At 55.9% G+C, this 16,765-nt stretch overlaps 2 protein-coding genes across 4 annotated transcripts; one reads left to right on the top strand and one right to left on the bottom strand.

Moving 5' to 3' along the window:
• Window positions 1-1,762: 1,762 nt before the first annotated feature.
• Window positions 1,763-7,715, bottom strand: LOC120763695 (parathyroid hormone/parathyroid hormone-related peptide receptor-like). Its single transcript, XM_040087196.2, has 13 exons — window positions 7,106-7,715; window positions 6,020-6,125; window positions 5,519-5,629; window positions 5,277-5,401; window positions 5,017-5,111; window positions 4,528-4,705; window positions 4,014-4,167; window positions 3,816-3,876; window positions 3,197-3,263; window positions 2,964-3,062; window positions 2,609-2,746; window positions 2,475-2,516; window positions 1,763-2,210 (listed from the first exon to the last, which is right to left on the bottom strand). The coding sequence occupies exons 1-13, from the start codon at window positions 7,181-7,183 to the stop codon at window positions 1,872-1,874; spliced, it is 1,593 nt and encodes a 530-aa protein (XP_039943130.1). The 5' UTR covers window positions 7,184-7,715; the 3' UTR covers window positions 1,763-1,871.
• Window positions 7,224-14,842, top strand: LOC120763692 (myosin light chain, embryonic). 3 transcript variants are annotated; one of them, XM_040087190.2, is made up of 8 exons: window positions 7,224-7,311; window positions 9,869-10,088; window positions 10,902-10,929; window positions 11,456-11,605; window positions 12,147-12,320; window positions 12,721-12,798; window positions 13,532-13,575; window positions 14,630-14,842. In XM_040087190.2, the coding sequence occupies exons 2-7, from the start codon at window positions 10,002-10,004 to the stop codon at window positions 13,558-13,560; spliced, it is 546 nt and encodes a 181-aa protein (XP_039943124.1). In that variant the 5' UTR covers window positions 7,224-7,311; window positions 9,869-10,001; the 3' UTR covers window positions 13,561-13,575; window positions 14,630-14,842. The 3 variants fall into 3 exon arrangements, with proteins under 3 accessions (XP_039943124.1, XP_039943123.1, XP_039943125.1); XM_040087189.1 differs by lacking the exon at window positions 7,224-7,311 and having other exon boundaries at window positions 9,851-10,088; XM_040087191.1 differs by lacking the exons at window positions 7,224-7,311; window positions 14,630-14,842 and having other exon boundaries at window positions 9,851-10,088; window positions 13,532-13,775.
• The last annotated feature ends 1,923 nt before the right edge of the window (window positions 14,843-16,765 follow it).

Raw genomic sequence — 16,765 nt, forward strand, 5'->3', positions numbered from 1 at the left:
AAACGGTTTCCGGAATTCCTCCCCCACAGTCTGGGCAGGAATCGTTGCCCTGGTTTGAGCTCTGCACATTCAGAGTGTTTCAGGGCAGACTGGCAGGAGCTTTACAAGCTGTTGTGTTCCCCTTCTCACCCTGAAGGCTCATCGCTGCAATTAAAGATTGGAGTTTCAAAACAAAATGTAAAAATAACCCCATGGTCTGAGCTGCCATCTGCTCCCTCCCTTCCCGGATCCCATCTCGCTGCCGCTGGGAACCGGCCCCGTGTGTGTGTGTGTGTGCTGGGCGCTCTCCCCGTCCTGTTAACACTTCCCTCTGCTCCTTGTAGGATTATTGAAATTCCTCACCCCTCTCCCACCTACCAGGAGCCTCTTGGGAAGAGAGTGATTAAATATTGATCAGTGACAGGGAGCCACGAATGTCAGCTTGCGGGGCTGTGCGAGGTCTGCGGGACAAGGGAGCAGTGTGAGCAGCATTCCCACTGCCCTGGGAGGAGGGGACCTGGCCCTGGGCTGTGCTGGTGTCTTCCAAAGAGACAAATTCCTTCCAGGAGATGATTTTAAAAATGTCAGTCCTGGAGCCCCTTCCCTTCCCTTCCCTTCCCTTCCCTTCCCTTCCCTTCCCTTCCCTTCCCTTCCCTTCCCTTCCCTGGCTCCTGTCTGTCCCTCCAGTTCCCTGGGACTCGCTTTGCACCGTAGCTTTTCACTGGAGGATGTGGGAATACACACAATTATTTACCTGGTCCCTGTCACTGTCTTTTAGCATGAAATTGCTGCCTTGAGGAACTGTGCAGGAAGAAGGTGCTCCATGCTACCACCGTGCTGTTTAATTTATCTGCCCCCTGCACAGGGAATTCCTTTTCCCTCGGTGCAGGTGCAGGGGGATGTTGGGGCTCCTGTGGCAGGGGGCAAAGGGGGAGCAGACCTGGCTGGGAACGGGGCCAGGGTTCTGCAGCCACCAGGATCTGGGGCCGTGGTGGAACACAAGGATGGAAACAAGGCAGACAGACTCTGTTTATTCACTTCTTAGCCTGCAGTGAGATGACAGGGCCACCACTGTTGCATGCAGGGCGCCTTTGTGTTCATGGAGGAAGTGTTGGAGATCCAGGAATTCCCCTGCACCCTTCCAGGCCATGAAGTTTGTCCTGCCTCCTTCATCCCACCCTGTGCCAGTGCCTCCCGCTGCAGCTGGTGGTTGTGTGTTGGTGTTCACTCCATCCACGAGCTGCAGAGGATGAGGGAGGGCAGGGAGAGCTGCAGAGGATGAGGAAGAGCAGGGTGAGCTGCAGAGGATGAGGGAGGACAGGGTGAGCTGATGAGGATGAGGAAGAGCAGGGTGAGCTGCAGAGTATGAGGAAGAGCAGGGTGAGCTGCAGAGGATGAGGAAGAGCAGGGTGAGCTGCAGAGGATGAGGAAGAGCAGGGTGAGCTGCAGAGGATGAAGGCAGGGCAGGGTGAGCTGCAGAACAGCTGCACGGGTGCTCTGTGCCCCCCCCAGGCTGGACAAGGCCGGAGCTGGTGCTGGAGTCTGAGGCAGGATCGGGCTTTAACCGCCCTGGAGAAGTCACCTCGCACTTACGGAGGTAGGAATGAGCACGGAGGAGTTTCTTGGTGGACACTCGAGGCTTTGCAAGCACAGAGATCACATCAGTCACTCGCACGGAGAGGAGAATGAGGTTTTATGGCTTGTTTTGGGGCCGGGGGGAGGAGGAGCGAGAGGACGTGGTCCCTTTGCGCCCTGGCTCTGACACAAAGGGACTGTTCCAGCTGCTGTCCCAAGCCCGGCTCTCCGGGCGAGTGTAAGCAGAGCCCGAAGCGTGAGGATCGGCGTCTTTCCAGGCACCTCTGCGTGCCCAGGCGGGAAATGCACGCTCCGCTTCACAGCATCGTCTCCAGCTCCTCCTTGGGTTTGGGGTGACACCGAGTCAGGTCTGTCAAATCCGCCGTGTTTTCCCCGCGGGGTTTCTGTCTCAGCTCCTGGGCGGGGCAGGGCAGGAGCTGGTCCGAGGTGCCGGAGCTGGGGATGTACCCGGGCAGGCGGGGCCGGGCCGGGAGCAGCAATCCCCGGGCGCCCCCCGCTCCCTGCCCTGCCAGGCTCGTGCTTTGGGGGGCCTGGGAGCCCCGCCCGGCGCAGCAGCAGCTCCCGGGGCGCCCCTGCTGCCCCAAGTCCAGCGCCAGGAGCCTCCGGAAATGAGCCTTCTTAATCTCGGCCTGCACCTGAGAGCGGAGGGAATGCTGTGCCCAGAGACAGCGAACACAGCCCTGCCTCGCCTTGCCCTTTTCCCTTGCCTTTCTCCCTTCCCTTTTCCCTTCCCTCCCTTCCCCTTTTTTTTCTTTCCCTGTTTTTCCCTTCAAATCCTATTGAGAGGGGTGCATCTGAGCTTTTAGCTCTGGTTATCACGGCCTGGGGCTGCAAGTTTGCCTTCCCTGACTCTGAAGAGGCTGGAACGGGGAGTTTAACTCCACACTCTTCCCGCTTACCTCGCCATTGCAAAAGCAGTAGATAAAAGCCACGAAGAAGCCCTGCCAAGAGACCGAAAGAGGCAGAGTTTGAGGTCCCTGACCTCCCTGGATGAACACCCCTCAATGCTGGGAGCGGCCCCATGCCAACACACCTGGGAGGAGTTAAAGAGCATCTCGTAGTGCATCTGGATCTGCCACAGCAGCCCCGAGACCTCGGTGTAGGGCATGGCCATGAACACCACGTAGTGGACTCCGAAAAGCGGCATCAGCACCAGCGTGGACTTGAGCAGCTTCCTGAAAGGAGAAACCTCGGATCCGTTACCCAGGAGCTGCTGGGCCGTGTCCAGGCTGGATACAGGAGCAGGAAGAGCTCAGAACTCCAGAGCCACTGTCCTGCCACCCTTCCTCACTCCTCCAGCCCTTCCCACACCTCTGCTCCTCCTTCACAACCTCTGGGAGCCGTGCTGGCTGAAGAGGCAGGACGTGAGGCTTTGGTGCTGCCAGCACTTGCCTGTACTGCTGCCGGGGGTCCAGCTTGCCCGTGGTGGTCTCCCAGAGCTTGGAGGCCAAGACCCGGACGATGTTGAGGAAGAGGAAGAAGTTCACCTGCCAACAGACACCCGCTGTGACCTGGGGTCTGCCCCAGGAGCCCACTCCAGTGAGCACAGGAGAACAGCTCTGGTGTCTACCAGTCCTCTTTCCCCAAAAGGAAATGGGAGGTTCATCCATAGGGTTCTTACCACGACGGCAGCCAGGATGGGGACCTGATAAATCCACTTCATGTTTCCCGCACTGAGGTCCCAGCACCTGAGAAAACCAGGTAAAAAAACTCCCTGGAGAAACCTGACAGCACGGGGAAGGATGGCTCCCTGTACCCCCAACCACCCCAGCACCCCCATCTCCCACTCTCCACCCCTTTGGTGGGCTTTGTGTAAATCTTGAGTTGTAGCTACAAGCATCTGTAGCTATCATGATGGGGCAAAGCAGATTTAAATGAGCATTCATGTTCCTGAGGGCTCCTTGGCCACCTCATCCCAAACTCCTGCTGTTCACTTGGTGGCCTTTCTCCTTTTAAAATGCCTCACTCCAGAATGTGCCCTTTAGCATCCATCTCTGTGCTGTTTACTGATCAATTTATGCTGCAAACCTGCATCCCCCCTCCTCCCAAATGCAGAACAAAACCACTCTCGCTCTGCATTACTGACAATTCTATGAACAAGCCTTGAATGTGTGTTCCCTCCTGTTGTTCTTTTTGGAAAATTTCCCTTTCCAAAAAGCTCTAATGCCCACAGCCACTTGGCTGGCGTTTGCAGCCAGCCCTCCCCTCCCAAAGGCCCTGGTGAAGGTGGGTGTACGTACTGTGTATCGGCCAGCGAGGCCCTGACGCTGGCCCAGACGGACACAAACACGGCAGGGAGACCTGGAGGGGCAGGCACAGAGTGAGGAGCGGGGTGGGAGCAGCACCTCTGCAGATCAAAGCAGTTCCTGCATCCCAGTGCCCTTCCCTGGGCACTCGGTGCCGCTCAGCCACAGCTCCCCGCTGCTCCCTGCGCTCACCCCAGCCGATGATGATGAGGACCCACAGGTAGCTCTTGTTGGAGAGGAAGGCCATGAAGATCAGGCTGTGCAGGTAGAGACCTTCCACCAGGATCCAGTAGTGGTTGGTGGCCAGAAAGTAGAGGAAGAGAGTCACCACCACCTTGCAGCCAACCTGGGGGCATGAGGGAGATGCCTGTGTCAGGCTGGTCCCCAGAAGCAAAACCTGGTGGCTTTTGCTTTCTGGTCACCAAAACCCAGCTGTGCCCCATGTTCTTCTTGCAGAGACCTGCACTTCTCCTGTGATATTCCAGCAGCTTCCTTCCCACAGGACAGGTATTCCCCTGTACACAGGCCAAGGCACTCTGTGGCTCTGGTCTCTGGTGTGGCACCAGGACAGGGAGGAGCTGGGCAGAGCCAAAGGTGGACCTCCATCCCCTCCCCCTGGGCAGCACAGCCCCGGGCTGGGACCATCCCAAGCACATCCCATTGCATCAGGGTCCTAAATCCCCCTTTCCCCCCATCCTGCACTTGCCAGGTGGCCCCGTTGTCCTGGCAGGGGAGCCCTGAAATCGTCCTCCCGCAGCCTGTCGGTGTCGCTGGGCGCCGTGCCCGAGTAGAGCACCATGTCCTTCACGAAGATGCTGAGGGCCCGGCAGATGAAGGAGGTGAAGAGATGGACGTGGATGTAGTTCCTCGTGCAGTGCAGGCGCCTGAGGAGAAGGGATGTGACACGAACCAAACCCCAGGTGCCCAACCAACTCATCACACTTGTGCTCAGGGAATGGGGGGTCTCAGAGTGGGCTCTGGGGTGCCTGGGCACAGAGAGCAGATCTGGGAGCACGTGGGGTGTCCACGCTGTCCAAGAGCAGATCAGGAGCTGGTCATACCGGGGGTGTTTGGGGCTTGGGGAAGTTGGCTGATGTTTGTGTTGGGTCTGGGGTTGTTCCCATTCCTTTGGGGGCTCTGGGCAATGGGCTGAGGAGGGTTCTCCCACACAGGAGGGGCTTTGGCCTCTCCTTACTTGAAGTAGGAGAGGATGCAGACAGCGACGATGAGGGAGGCAAGCGAGATGGAGTAGCCCACGGTGTACATGAGGTGCAGGCGGTCAAACACCTCCTGGAAGAGAAGGACTGAGCTCCAACTCCCTGCCAGAGGGAGGCAGGGCTGGTTTGAGGAGCAAAGAAGAGACTCCCTGCCCCCAGCACTTCCCCTGGCCTTTGCTGCATCCTCCCCTGGCCCCCATGCCCACCCCTTTCCCAGCCCCTTTGACAAACAAGTCACCTTCTGGCGGCTCCGGCTCTCGGAGGAGAAGAGCAGGGCACACTCTGTGTAGTTGGCCCAGGTCTTGTTGATGCTGAGAGCCATGGCCCAGGTCCCGTAGGCACTGCAGTACCTGTAGGCATGACCTGGGAACAGCAACGGGCACCGTGGCAGCGGAAGGACCCGCGGGAAGCCCAGACTCGGCCCTGCTCCGTGGATTGTCACCAGGGTGAGGCTGCTCTCTGCCCAGGTACAGGACTTGCCTTTGTGGTTGAAGTCGTAGATGTAGTCGGGGCAAGGCACTGACACCTCCTGGCTGGGGGAGCCCCTTGGCCAGCAGATGATCCCGTCCCACTCCGGAGGGCAGCTGGGGTCTGGCCAAAGAGCAAAGACACATCTCACATCTGCAGTCAGGGCCGCAGCATAACCTCTGGCTTCCCCCCCGTGTGCCAGACCAGGGGGAGGAAAACGCTGCCACAGATCCCCCTGGGCTGCAGAGAGGGGGAAGCTGCAGGGGTCAGGGAAGGGGACACATCCCTCCACAGGCCCCTCCACAGCTCTCGTTTGTGTACATGGAGCTGCCTGGAAAATGCTGGAGCCAGTGCTGGCTGCACCCAGAGCACAGATGGTGCCATGAACTCCCCAAACCCCCAGGAGCCAGGTGTCCTCAGCCCCATCCTGCCCCAACAGAGAGGACAGAATTCCCCAGGGTATAACCAGTTGCACCAGGGCTGGCTGATCCAAGCACAGGGCAGGGACAATACCTTTGATCTTCTCTGGCTGGGCCTTTATGTCCCTCTGACACTTTTCCTTGGCCTCCACCAGGAGGTAGATCTGCTCTTCTTTTGTGAGGACATCATCGGGGTCGACCTGCCCAAACAAAACCCAAGTGACAGTGCCTTGGCTCAAGTCATGGCGTGGCTGTGCTCTCCCAGCCCTCTCCAGGAAAGTCAGGTTTGGGTGGCTTTGGGTAGATTGAACAACACAGGGAAGAAAAAAGCTCTTCTTGCCTTCCTGCTCTTATCTTTCCCTCTTCCAAGGCTGATGCTGAGCCCAAACCCCTTCCCACCCTCTCCAAGGTCATTTCTGCTCATAGTTTTGTGCAGAAATCAGTCAGGCTCCTGCCCTAGCTCTCCAGCAGTGCTGGGTGTCCCTGTTGCCCATGCTGAGCTCTCCAGGCCAGGTTTGGCAACCCCTGGGTAAACGGGGCTCAGCAAAGCAGCCACTGGCCAGTGCAACCCACGGCACCTTCAGCCTCCCCATCACACCGCAGGTGCAAATGTATTTCGGGGTGTTTTGGACTAAGACGTTTGAGGGAGTTTAGAGCCAGGATGAGGACACAGCTCTGGAAGTGAAAAGGAGCTGGGATGCAGAGGGGTCACACTCCCCAGCCAAGTGTGGCCCCAGAGGGGAGATCCAGGATTCCTGTCCACGCTCTTCCCCAAAGCAGCATCTGTGTGGGTGAAAGGGGGGCTGCTCAGGGATGTGGGGCAGGAGTGGGATCCTGGGGGTGAATCAGCAGGATGGGGGCCTGGCTGTAGGAGTCTCACTGGCTGTGCTCAGCTGCATCCCTCCAGCCCCTCCTGCCCCGCTCATAAACCGCCCACTCTGTTCCCCCGACACCTCCGAGGCACTGAACCCTGCCCTGGATGCCTCCAAGAAATGGAAAAGCCATCACGCTGCAGTGCCTCCGTGGCTGCTGGAAAGCTTTTAGCAGGAGTGGAGATGCTCTCCTCTCCTCTCCCCTCCGAGGTGGGACCGGGAGCGCAGCCAGCCCCGCCCGGGCCGGTGGCACAACGTTTACAGCCAGGAGAGGGGACCGGAGGAGCCCCGGGGCCGTGCGGACTTACCAGAGCCCACGCCGAGCTCAGGAGGCAGCAGCAGAGGAGAGTCACCGTGGTAGCTCCCACCGGGCCGGACGCCTCCATGGTGCCAGCGTGTCACTCGGATGGGGACTCCAGGGACCAGAATCGCTGCCAGCGGTGGAGAGGGCCGGTGTGTTAGGCAGGACAGAGCATCTTCTGGGAGCACCGTCCTGGCCGCCAGCCCCACCGAGGTGAGGGGCAGTGGGGGCACAGCCCGTCCCTGGGAGGTCAGGGCTGGCTGAATGCCCTGTCCCTGGGGGATCCTGACAGGGTTCTGCTCACAGGCTCTCCAGGCAGGAGGGTTTCTCCCCCCACCATGCTTGATCCTATTCTCTCTTTGTGTCTTGCCTGCTTTAAGCAGCTCCGAGGACGTGTGCAAACAATTCCCGATCGGATGGGGATGGCAGAGGTTTATTGGCTTAGCCCAAGGTGCTAAAATCCTCTTCATTCAAGGCAGATTCCTCTTCTCTTTTCAGAAACTTCTCTCACTGCCTGGTGGCTCATTTTTCAGCTGTCACAGCACTCCCCCATTGCCCCCATGCTCCTAAGTCCATTCCAGCCCCAGACTGGTCCCAAGGAGCCGGAGGAAGGTGGAGAAAATCCTAGCGAGGTGGCTGGAGGCAGGGAGGCAGAGGGTGCAAGCACGTGAGCAGCACCTCGAGCTGATGCTCCTGCGATGGGATGTCTTTCAGGCAGACGCCAGTTTAACCCTTTTCCTTCTCCAGGGGTTGGGATGTGTTCTGGGGATCTGTCCTGCTCCCCCAGGCACCCACAATGACCTCAGGCACATCTGCATTCAGTCTCCTTGGGAGAGGGGCTGGAGGCTCCATCCTGGGGCAGAGTGGAGGGAGCAGGATGAGGTCCCAGACTGTCATAGGGCATCAGGTGAGAGCTGGTCCCACGGCAGCTGTCACCATCCCTCATCACCTGTGTCCCCCTGGCATGGCCCCTGGGTTGTCCCCTGCCTTTCAGGGTCAGGCTGACGCCCAGTTTGCTCCCATCACCCAGCCAGTTCCAACACCTTGTGACCCCCAGAGCGTCCCCCTGGGGAAATGGGGCACGAAGAGGGCAGCCCTCTTTCCCCAGGCAGGTTGTCATCAGTGGGACGAGGCTGGAATTCAACAGCCCTGTGTTAAATCCCTGGAACAGCAGCTCCCAGCCTGGGCCCCTCCCTTGGCCCATCTAATCCGTGTCCAGACACAGCTCTCGCTGCCTCTGTGAGTGCCCCAATCCTGCACAGAGCCCCCGGAGCTTTCCTTGGGGTTTTCCTGGCCAGGCAGCTCCTTCTGGTCCCAGCTGTGAACCCCGTGACTGTGGTAAGGGTCAGTCCTGCTGGGATCCCGCGGTGAGGGAGGGCCGAGGGAGCACCACAAATCCCAAGGACAGGGCTCAGGAGGGGCTGCTGCTCCTGCTGATGCCATCAGACAGCAAAACGAGTCCCACAGCGGCCATCAGCTGAAAATCAAGGGACTGGGGACATTGTCTGCAGCTGCCTGTCTCCACCGCCTGGGCCATGGCGTGGGTGTGGCACCAGCTCTGCCAGCGGCTCCTTGGGATGCTGCACGGGCACGGAGGGCGAGCAAGGGATAAACAGTCAAACTGCACCATGAATGTTTTCTGCTGGGTCTGATTTCTGACCCAGGAGCTGCTGGGGAGTGAAGATGGAGTTAAAGTGAGGTTATTTTGGAGTCAGATGGATGCTGAGGGGGAGGCAGCTCAGGGACAATTTGATTCCCTTGATTTCCCAGGCGAAACCTGACCCGGGCTCTGAGTTCACACTTAGGAAAACATGTTGAGGTTTTTTTGCTAAATTACTTGTTATATTCTAGAGAGCTCTGGAAAGCAATGATTGCAGATGAGACCCATCCAGCCCCCTCAGCTCCCCAGTCCCCGCTAACAGTGAGGAGATGATGACACACAAAGAATTCCCAGCAGTTTGTGGCTGCTCCCTCCTCCTGAACGACCCCCATAACTCCTCCTTTGCCCCGGTGCCCCACACATCTTGTTTAAGTTGATGGTTTAGAATGTCCCAGTAACACCCTCAAGCCCCATTTTCTGGGATGCTGAATTTCAGTGAGTTCTGTGCCTTTGTGAGTCTCCAAACAGCTGGGAGAGGAGGGTGAGAGCCAGAGCATCTCCCACCAGAGCCTGCCCAGCACCTGGAGAGGAGCCAAAAGGAGACCCCATCTGCCCTGCAGGTTTTGGAGGTGCTTGGGATGGGAATGATTTGCACTGATGAATTCAGTTGTGGCTTTGGCCATCATTTCCATTTCCTCCTTAGCCACCCTGAGGAAGGTGAGCACCTACGCTGGGCATTTCCAGGGCACAAGCTCAGTCCTGGGGAGAGACCGGGGCAAAGCAGACCCTGAGCACGAGGCCAAGGGAGCGTTCAGAGGGTTCTGAGCTCCTTTGATTATTAAACCCTGGTCTTAAAAAGGGCTCTGCAGTGCTGGCCCTCGCATTTCACCGCGGGTATCGCGGCAGGTTTATCAGCCATCCTGTTGCTATTTTCTTGCCTGGCCCCACAGCCATTCGCGTTTAGGTTTCAGTGATCATTTAGCAAGCAGCCCCCATGCAGCCCACCCGGTGCAGGTGCTGGAGGGGGACACGTCCCCCCTTTTGCAGCTGGGGGGGGGCAGCTGGTGGCTCCGTGGAGCCAGGAGCCGATGACAATGGGCAATTGTCAAATTGGGGCCCCTCTCGTTTGAGTTTTCTTCCTTTTATAGTAAGTAGCAGTTGCTCCAGCAGCTGGCCTGCCCCTCCAGGGTGAGCACTGGGCTCCGTATATAAGGGAAGGAGCAGCCTTTGCCTTTCATCCCTCCGTTCGCTTCCCTCGCCGGGCGGCAGGACTCATCCCGCACCTCCGCAAAATCCCAGCGCGATGCCGCTCAAGAAACCCGACCCGAAGAAGGATGCAGCCAAAGCAGCTCCAGGCTCGGAGCCTGCCTTCGATCCGAAGAGCGTGAAGGTGAGTGAGGAATGAAGACGTCACCGTGTTTCTCCGTGCCTGTCATCTGCCAGGCGCGGGCGATGCAAAGCGCTCTGCAAACGGCATTAGCCAGGCTGGAAGCCAGCCTCGGGAGGGGAAAATTATCCGATTGTGTGGATGCGGCGGGCTGGGAGCGATGCTGTCCTCGCCGGGGAGATGTCTCAGTCTTCCCCACCCAGCCCTGCCCAGCACTCGCTGGAGGGAGCCAGGACGCTGCTCCCGGAGCTGCGGGTGCAGAGCCAAACCCCCAGCTCCTGCCGAGACCCCGTGTCGGGGCCCCAGTAGCAATCAAAAGCTTCTCTGCCACCCACTGTCTCCATCCTGAGGTATTTTGTTGCCTGCGTTGCCTCCTCCACATAAGAGCATCCTTTATCCAATGGCTCCACAACAGGAACTCGCTTTTTCCATGATTCCTCGGGATACTCACATTTTTAAGCCAGAGCTGTGGCAGGCGAGTTATTAAGAGCAGGCTCAGCATGGAGACGGTTTAATCACTTGAAATTGAGATAAGGCCCTAAAATAACAGGCTTTCCACCCAAAATAGTCCTGCCTGTGGTCTGAGCATCCCTCCTGCCTGCCCACCCCGCTGCTGCCAGCTGTGCTCAGCTCCACAGCGAGGACAGAAGCAGTCGGGGACACAGCACAGCCAAGCATGGCACAGACATGGGACACGGCAGGGCCACGGCCCCTGCCCCGAGCCTGGGGAGGGAGAGCTCCAGAGGGGAGAGCTCCTCTGCTCCCCCCAGCAGTAGCCCACATCTCATGCCCAGCTCTGCTTCCTTCTCTTTACAGATTGAATTCACGGCAGAGCAGATTGAAGGTAAGTGCTGAGTTCAGCTTCTCTCAGAGACGGCTTTAGAAATGGGGAATCCTTTTTCCGGGTAGTTTTTCACCACAGACACAGGAGTCCACACATCAACTCCCCTCTTGGGGGAAAGGCCAGCAGGATCCAGAGCCTGGCAGGGAAAAGGTGGTTTTCATTCATGGTTCGAGATGCAGCCTGGGTCAAAGCAGGGTTTCTGGTGGGAGGAGCAGTCTCTGGCGACACAGGTCCGAGTGGAAATGGGGCTAAGTAGGGATGTCCTGCAGCAAAGCCAGCTGCTGAGGCTGCAGGGATCCAGCAGGTCACACAGCCACCTCTGCAGAGGTGGCAAAACCTGCTGGAGCAGCCAAGCCACTCGTCCAAGGAGTCTGGCAAACCTCAGCCCGCACTGCGCAAGCTCACTCGGGCTGCGGCGCGTTCAGAGGGCACAACACGCGTGTGCCCGCTCCCTTCGCTGCCTGCCAGGCACGACGTGCTGCCCTGGAGCAGCAGTGGGGCCACCCCGAGCTCTTCCTCCCTGCAGAATTCAGAGAAGCCTTCGGGCTGTTTGACCGGACGGCTGCGGGGACGATGCAGATCAGCTACGGACAGTGCGGGGACGTCCTCCGGGCACTCGGCCACAACCCCACCAACGCAGAGGTCCTCAAGGTGCTGGGCAAGCCCAAACCAGAAGGTGACAGCAAGCTGGGGACGGGGTGGGACAAGCAAGTCCTGTGCTCCCCGGCGGCAAGTAGAGGGTTACATTCCCTGTAGGAAGAACCCTGCAAGGTGAAGGAAGGAAATTATGCAGACAGGCTTCATTCCTGTGTAATTCCTTCACTCCCCTTCCCCATACCATGGATGATGACATACAGGATAGGCAGTCCTCACACAGGAATGGTGGCAAGTGATGCTTAGCAGACTTTATCCTGAACTGGTGCAAAGTGGCATAACCAAACCAGCCCCAGTGTGGCCACATTACTGTGGTGACAGACGACCCACTCAATGGTTTAGTTTTGGGCTGATATCAGGAGTCTCTGTGCAGTCCCCTGGTGTTAAAACTTTATTCCTCATATGGATCTTCCAGTCTCTAATACAATAGTTCTGTCTCCTGGTGGGGCTTCTCCCCTGCACTCTGATGGAAAAGAGACCAGGAGAGTTAATCAGGAGGCCCTCAGAGGCTGAATTCAGCCCCATGAGGGTTCATCTCTGACCCCCATCTCCTCCCCTTCCAGAAATGAACACAAAGATGCTGGACTTTGAGATGTTCCTCCCCATCCTGCAGCACTTCACCCGCAACAAGGAGCAGGGCACCTTCGAGGACTTTGTGGAAGGGCTGCGTGTCTTCGACAAGGAGGGCAATGGGATGGTCATGGGGGCCGAGCTGCGCCACGTGCTCGTCACGCTGGGTATGGCCCCGGGGTGGGGGCAAGGCGTGGGCCCCGAGCGCTTTCTGGCTAGTGGTTTCAGTAGCTGGCTGGTCTCACATATTGCAGAGGCCCTCTTCGCTCTGCTGCTCACAAGCTCTTTTAGGAGTCCCGAATGCGTGGCCATTTCCACCTCGTGCCACAGCTTCCTGCACGATCCAGGCAAGATGGGGACTCCAGAACTTCCTCAGTTATCAGACAACAGTTGCAGCGCGGTCCCTTCTCCACCATCTCCCACCAGCATTCCTCAGTAGTGGCACACTCCAGCTCTTCTTTAACCCCCTTCTCCTCCCCCGCTGGCTTTGGTTATCTGCAAGAAGGACAGGGAGGTCCTGGCAGGCTGAAAACCCTTCCCCTCACCTCTCCCATCCTCGTCTTCCAGGAGAGAAGATGACGGAAAGCGAGGTGGAGCAGCTCATGGCGGGGCAGGAAGATGCCAATGGCTGTATCAACTATGAAGGTAGGAGCAGGAGATTCCCATCAGGGCCATCTCAGACACGGCTGTCTTTTCTTAGGCTGCAAAATGCATCCTCTGCAAGGGCTCTGGTTGGATTTGATGATCTTAATGGTCTTTTCTAACCGTAATGATTCCATGATTCCATGACACTGGTGATCACAGGAAGGGAGGTGTAGACCACCCTCCAAAGCCTTTCCAGAAAAGCGCTGAGACGTGTCAGCCAGGGTGGGAACAAGGTGGTTGTGCCAGTGATTTCCAGGAAAAGCAGCTGAAGACAGCATGTTTCCAAGGAGTTCAGGCCTGTTTTATCCACAGTTTTGGCACTGTTTTGTTGCAAGCTATTGAAAATAAACAAAGCCAGCATCTTTCCCAGCAGAGGCTAATTGGGAACATTTGGAGACCTGCTGCTCCAAGAGGGTGAAAATCTGGAATGGGAAGTGGTTAAATTTAGGAACCCCTAAAATTGGAGAGCAGTGAGGAAAAGAGGGGACCCATTTCCCTTGGCCTCAGAAAAATGGGGATAATGGTACCGGCTCATCTCCAAGGGTTGGCATCACTCTGACCGGGCTGGGGATGGCATGCAAAAAGTGGGAACAGAAAGAGGAATATTAATCCTGGCAGAGCATCCCCTTCTTCCCTGGGGGGTCTGGGCTGGGGGTTCCCCCTTGCTGCCTCTCCACCTGTGCCCCCCAGCTCACAGCAGGTCCTGACCCCTGACACTCTCATTTCTCCTCAGCTTTTGTCAAGCACATCATGTCTGGCTGAAATGAGAAATTCCAGGTGAGTTCAGAGGCGTCTCCTGCTGCTCACTCCAAAACTGGAAATCCTGCAAGTAACAGCCAGGGGCAGAGAAGCCAAACCCCAAACCTGCAGTGGATTAATGCCACAGGAATAATCCCAGCTCTGAAGGCACAAAAGTTTCGTTGATGATAAGGAATTTAATTTGTAAGTCCTGCCAATTAAAATTTATCAGGACAGCATCACCCCTATGGTGGTCATTTGTGGTCTGGGTAATTGTGTGGAGGCTCTGCTCGAAAAGAAAGAGGTGGTTTATGGTGCCACGTTTTCAAACCTGCCAGAAGCTGAGGGGGTCAGCAGCAGCCAGTGGAAATCAATATTTTTAAATCTGCATCAGTGAATGACTTGATGCTAAGAAAATATTAAGTACTTAGGAAATTTCTGAACTGAGAAATATCAACATTCCCATCAATGTTGCAAAGAATACAGAAAATGTACTGCAGATGTTTGTTAAACTTTTTTTGTGTTCTTTGAGATCTGCCTGAGGAAAACAGAGAAACATTACTAAGGGGATGAGGTTTCTTTGAGGGTGAATTATCTCTCTAAAATCTATTCAATTGAAAAGAAAATTCAAATTGCTGCCTGGCCCCAGATTCCCCTGCCAATTTCTTATGATTTCATTATCTATTTACTTTTGTAAAAGGCAGGAGACCAGGAAAAAAAAAAATAAAAGACTTTTAGATATTGCTAAATACACAAATTAAACATTGAAAAATCTCTCCCCTTCCCAAAATCTCTTTAAACATCAGAAGGTTAAAACACAGACAGACAGAAGTCTGAACTTTGAATGTTCAGCTTCCTTTTTATCTTCTCTTTAATCCATTTCTCTCCGGTTCCTGTTCATCAGCTCAGCAATATAGATGGTTGGGCGGCAAACACTGCCAGGAGATTTAATTTTTCACTCACCTATTTGCATATAAAATTCTTTTTATAAATGGTGTCGAATTACTGCTCTTGACATTTTGGGTTCATCTGAGAAGGTATACTCTCATCCCAAAGACTCTTTGAATCCAGTCCTCTCCTGCTTGTCTCCCAGGCTCTCAGAAATGCCTTGAGGCCACCTGAGCACCGTGAAGAGCGAGATTCCTCCATCCACGTCCTTTCCCTGGCGTGTTTTGCCCAAGCCGTCGTGAAGCGTTGGCACCACGTGCGTGTGCCTCAGCCTGGGATTCAGCGACATCTCTGCAACCAGTTACTCTTTTCGGGTTTTCCCTGTGACATTTCCCATGTCTCATTAAATTTCATTCCTTTCCTCCTTTACATGGTTCGTCTGCTTTGGCTTGGGACTGCTGTTTGGGTGGAGGAGACCCCTCGGTGTTTCTGGGCCAGGTGCAGCCTCATGGCATGGGGTGATGGGGCCCTGGGGCGTAGGTAGTGTCCTGCCCGGGGTGCAGCCCAGCCAGGATGCGCTCCCTGGATGGTTCTCCTGCAGGCAGGAGCTGTGTTCCAGCCAGGAGCTGTCTGGGGGCTGTGTGACACAAGCTGGTGACTCTCTCCCTCTTCCTACCTGCAAAGCAATCTTCAGAGCACCATCACAAGCGGTGAATAATTCATGACACATAACTCAGCCTTCCCATCAGCAGAACACCTGGGAGCAGAAAACACTTTCCTTTGATTTGTTCCTTATTCCAACGTCCTCACTCTGACTTTGACTAGAAATTGAAGGCATTTTTGGTCCGATGTGTTGACTTCAGCTGCCACTTGCTCGTTCCTGTGCAGTGACTGAGTAACAGCTGCTTTCAATTCCCACTGTTTGATTCAACCACTCATAAAAAGCAACATAAGCTGTTTATAGATGCAAGATTAGATTTGAGCTCCCCTCTGTGCTGTTCCTACAGCTTCCATTGGGCAGGATCTGGGCACCTCATGTTTTTAATGTACTGTCTGTGCTTTAACCTCCTAGAGGACCATGGTGACAGGGTCAGAAGGGACCCTGCTTGCTGCACACTCGCTCCAGGCTCACGTTTGTCCTTGTCACTGCCGTGGCACCGACTCCTGCAGCAGAACGTGCTGTGGCAGAGAGGAAGGGAGCAGAGGAGAGGTGGGGACCTGCCTCAGCTCACAGGGGAAATCCACATCAGGGCCTGGAGCTGTGATATCCCTGCTACAGCCACAATATCCCTACTAGCCTTAACATTCCTGCTAAAGCCATGATATCCTTACTAGCCTTGATATCTCTGCCAGTCGTGATATTCCTGCTATAGCTGGGATAGCCCTGCCCTGCAAGCCAAGAGGCTGCACCCTCGCCCCTCTGTGCAGAGCACAGGCCTTGTGTTTGAGCCCCCAGCTTCCACGCTGAAAGGAGTTAACATTAAATTAAAACCAAAGTGAGACCTGCAAAGAGACGGACAGAAAGCAAGTGGGAAATGACAGAACTACAGGAAAACGGTTTTCCATGTGAAAAATCCCTGAAGCCCCCTTGGGGGAAGAGCCAGCCACACTTTATTTTGGGGACCTGTTGTGTCTTTTTAGGATAAAGCAGAGCTGGTTTTTAGCAAGGCAGGTTGGAATGATGCACTTGAACAGGCACAGTATGTATGTCTGTACCTCCATGCCTCTTCCCCCAGCAAGGCTGCTCCCCTCCTCCTCTGGAAAAGCTGAGGATTCCACAGAGAAAGCTGCTTTAGTCCCGTGGACATTCATAAAAGCATCTGTGGGTGCCAGAGAGTGACCCCACAGGCAGAACTGTACTGTAGGACTGAGGAGTCTCTGTAAATCCAGATCTCCGAAGAAAACAGCAAATACTGACCTTTTACAGTGTGGATGTTTTACATGAATTCCAGGGGACTCTGAGGAGAGGTACAAGGAGCCCCCACGCTCCGGAGAGCCTGTGTCTCCTCAGGCTGTGATAAGACAGAGTCTCATACCAAAGAAGGTCTGGATGTCAGGAGTTCTGTGCCCTGGGGAATAGGAGAGACAGATGGAGCCAGTTTTCATTCCCAGGAGTTATCTGCAGTGCATGAGATCAGGAGGAGGGTGAACATGGACTGTGCTCCTTGAAAGGCTCCTTGGAGCCCCAGACCACGTACACACACCACCCTCATCACCGTCAGCGAGCGAGGCCAAAGGCCTTCAGGGGAGGAGAAACTTCACTGTCATGTTACTCACACCCTCCTGTCCTGCAAAATAACTTGGATCGACCTGATTAGGAAATCAAGTGTCCATCCCAGGG

The sequence above is a fragment of the Hirundo rustica genome, chromosome 27 (genome assembly GCF_015227805.2).
Source record: "Hirundo rustica isolate bHirRus1 chromosome 27, bHirRus1.pri.v3, whole genome shotgun sequence".
Classification (NCBI taxonomy): domain Eukaryota; kingdom Metazoa; phylum Chordata; class Aves; order Passeriformes; family Hirundinidae; genus Hirundo; species Hirundo rustica.

Excerpts from the sequence above, each read along its gene's own strand:
- LOC120763695 (XM_040087196.2), bottom strand. The coding sequence starts at position 7,183 with ATGGAGGCGTCCGGCCCGGTGGGAGCTACCACGGTGACTCTCCTCTGC. Across the intron at positions 3,264-3,815 it reads GCCTCGCTGGCCGATACACA|GTGCTGGGACCTCAGTGCGG; the intron begins GTACGTACACCC and ends TGGTTTTCTCAG. Across the intron at positions 3,063-3,196 it reads CCATCCTGGCTGCCGTCGTG|GTGAACTTCTTCCTCTTCCT; the intron begins GTAAGAACCCTA and ends GTCTGTTGGCAG.
- LOC120763692 (XM_040087190.2), top strand. The coding sequence starts at position 10,002 with ATGCCGCTCAAGAAACCCGACCCGAAGAAGGATGCAGCCAAAGCAGCT. Across the intron at positions 10,930-11,455 it reads CACGGCAGAGCAGATTGAAG|AATTCAGAGAAGCCTTCGGG; the intron begins GTAAGTGCTGAG and ends TCCTCCCTGCAG. Across the intron at positions 11,606-12,146 it reads GGGCAAGCCCAAACCAGAAG|AAATGAACACAAAGATGCTG; the intron begins GTGACAGCAAGC and ends CTCCCCTTCCAG.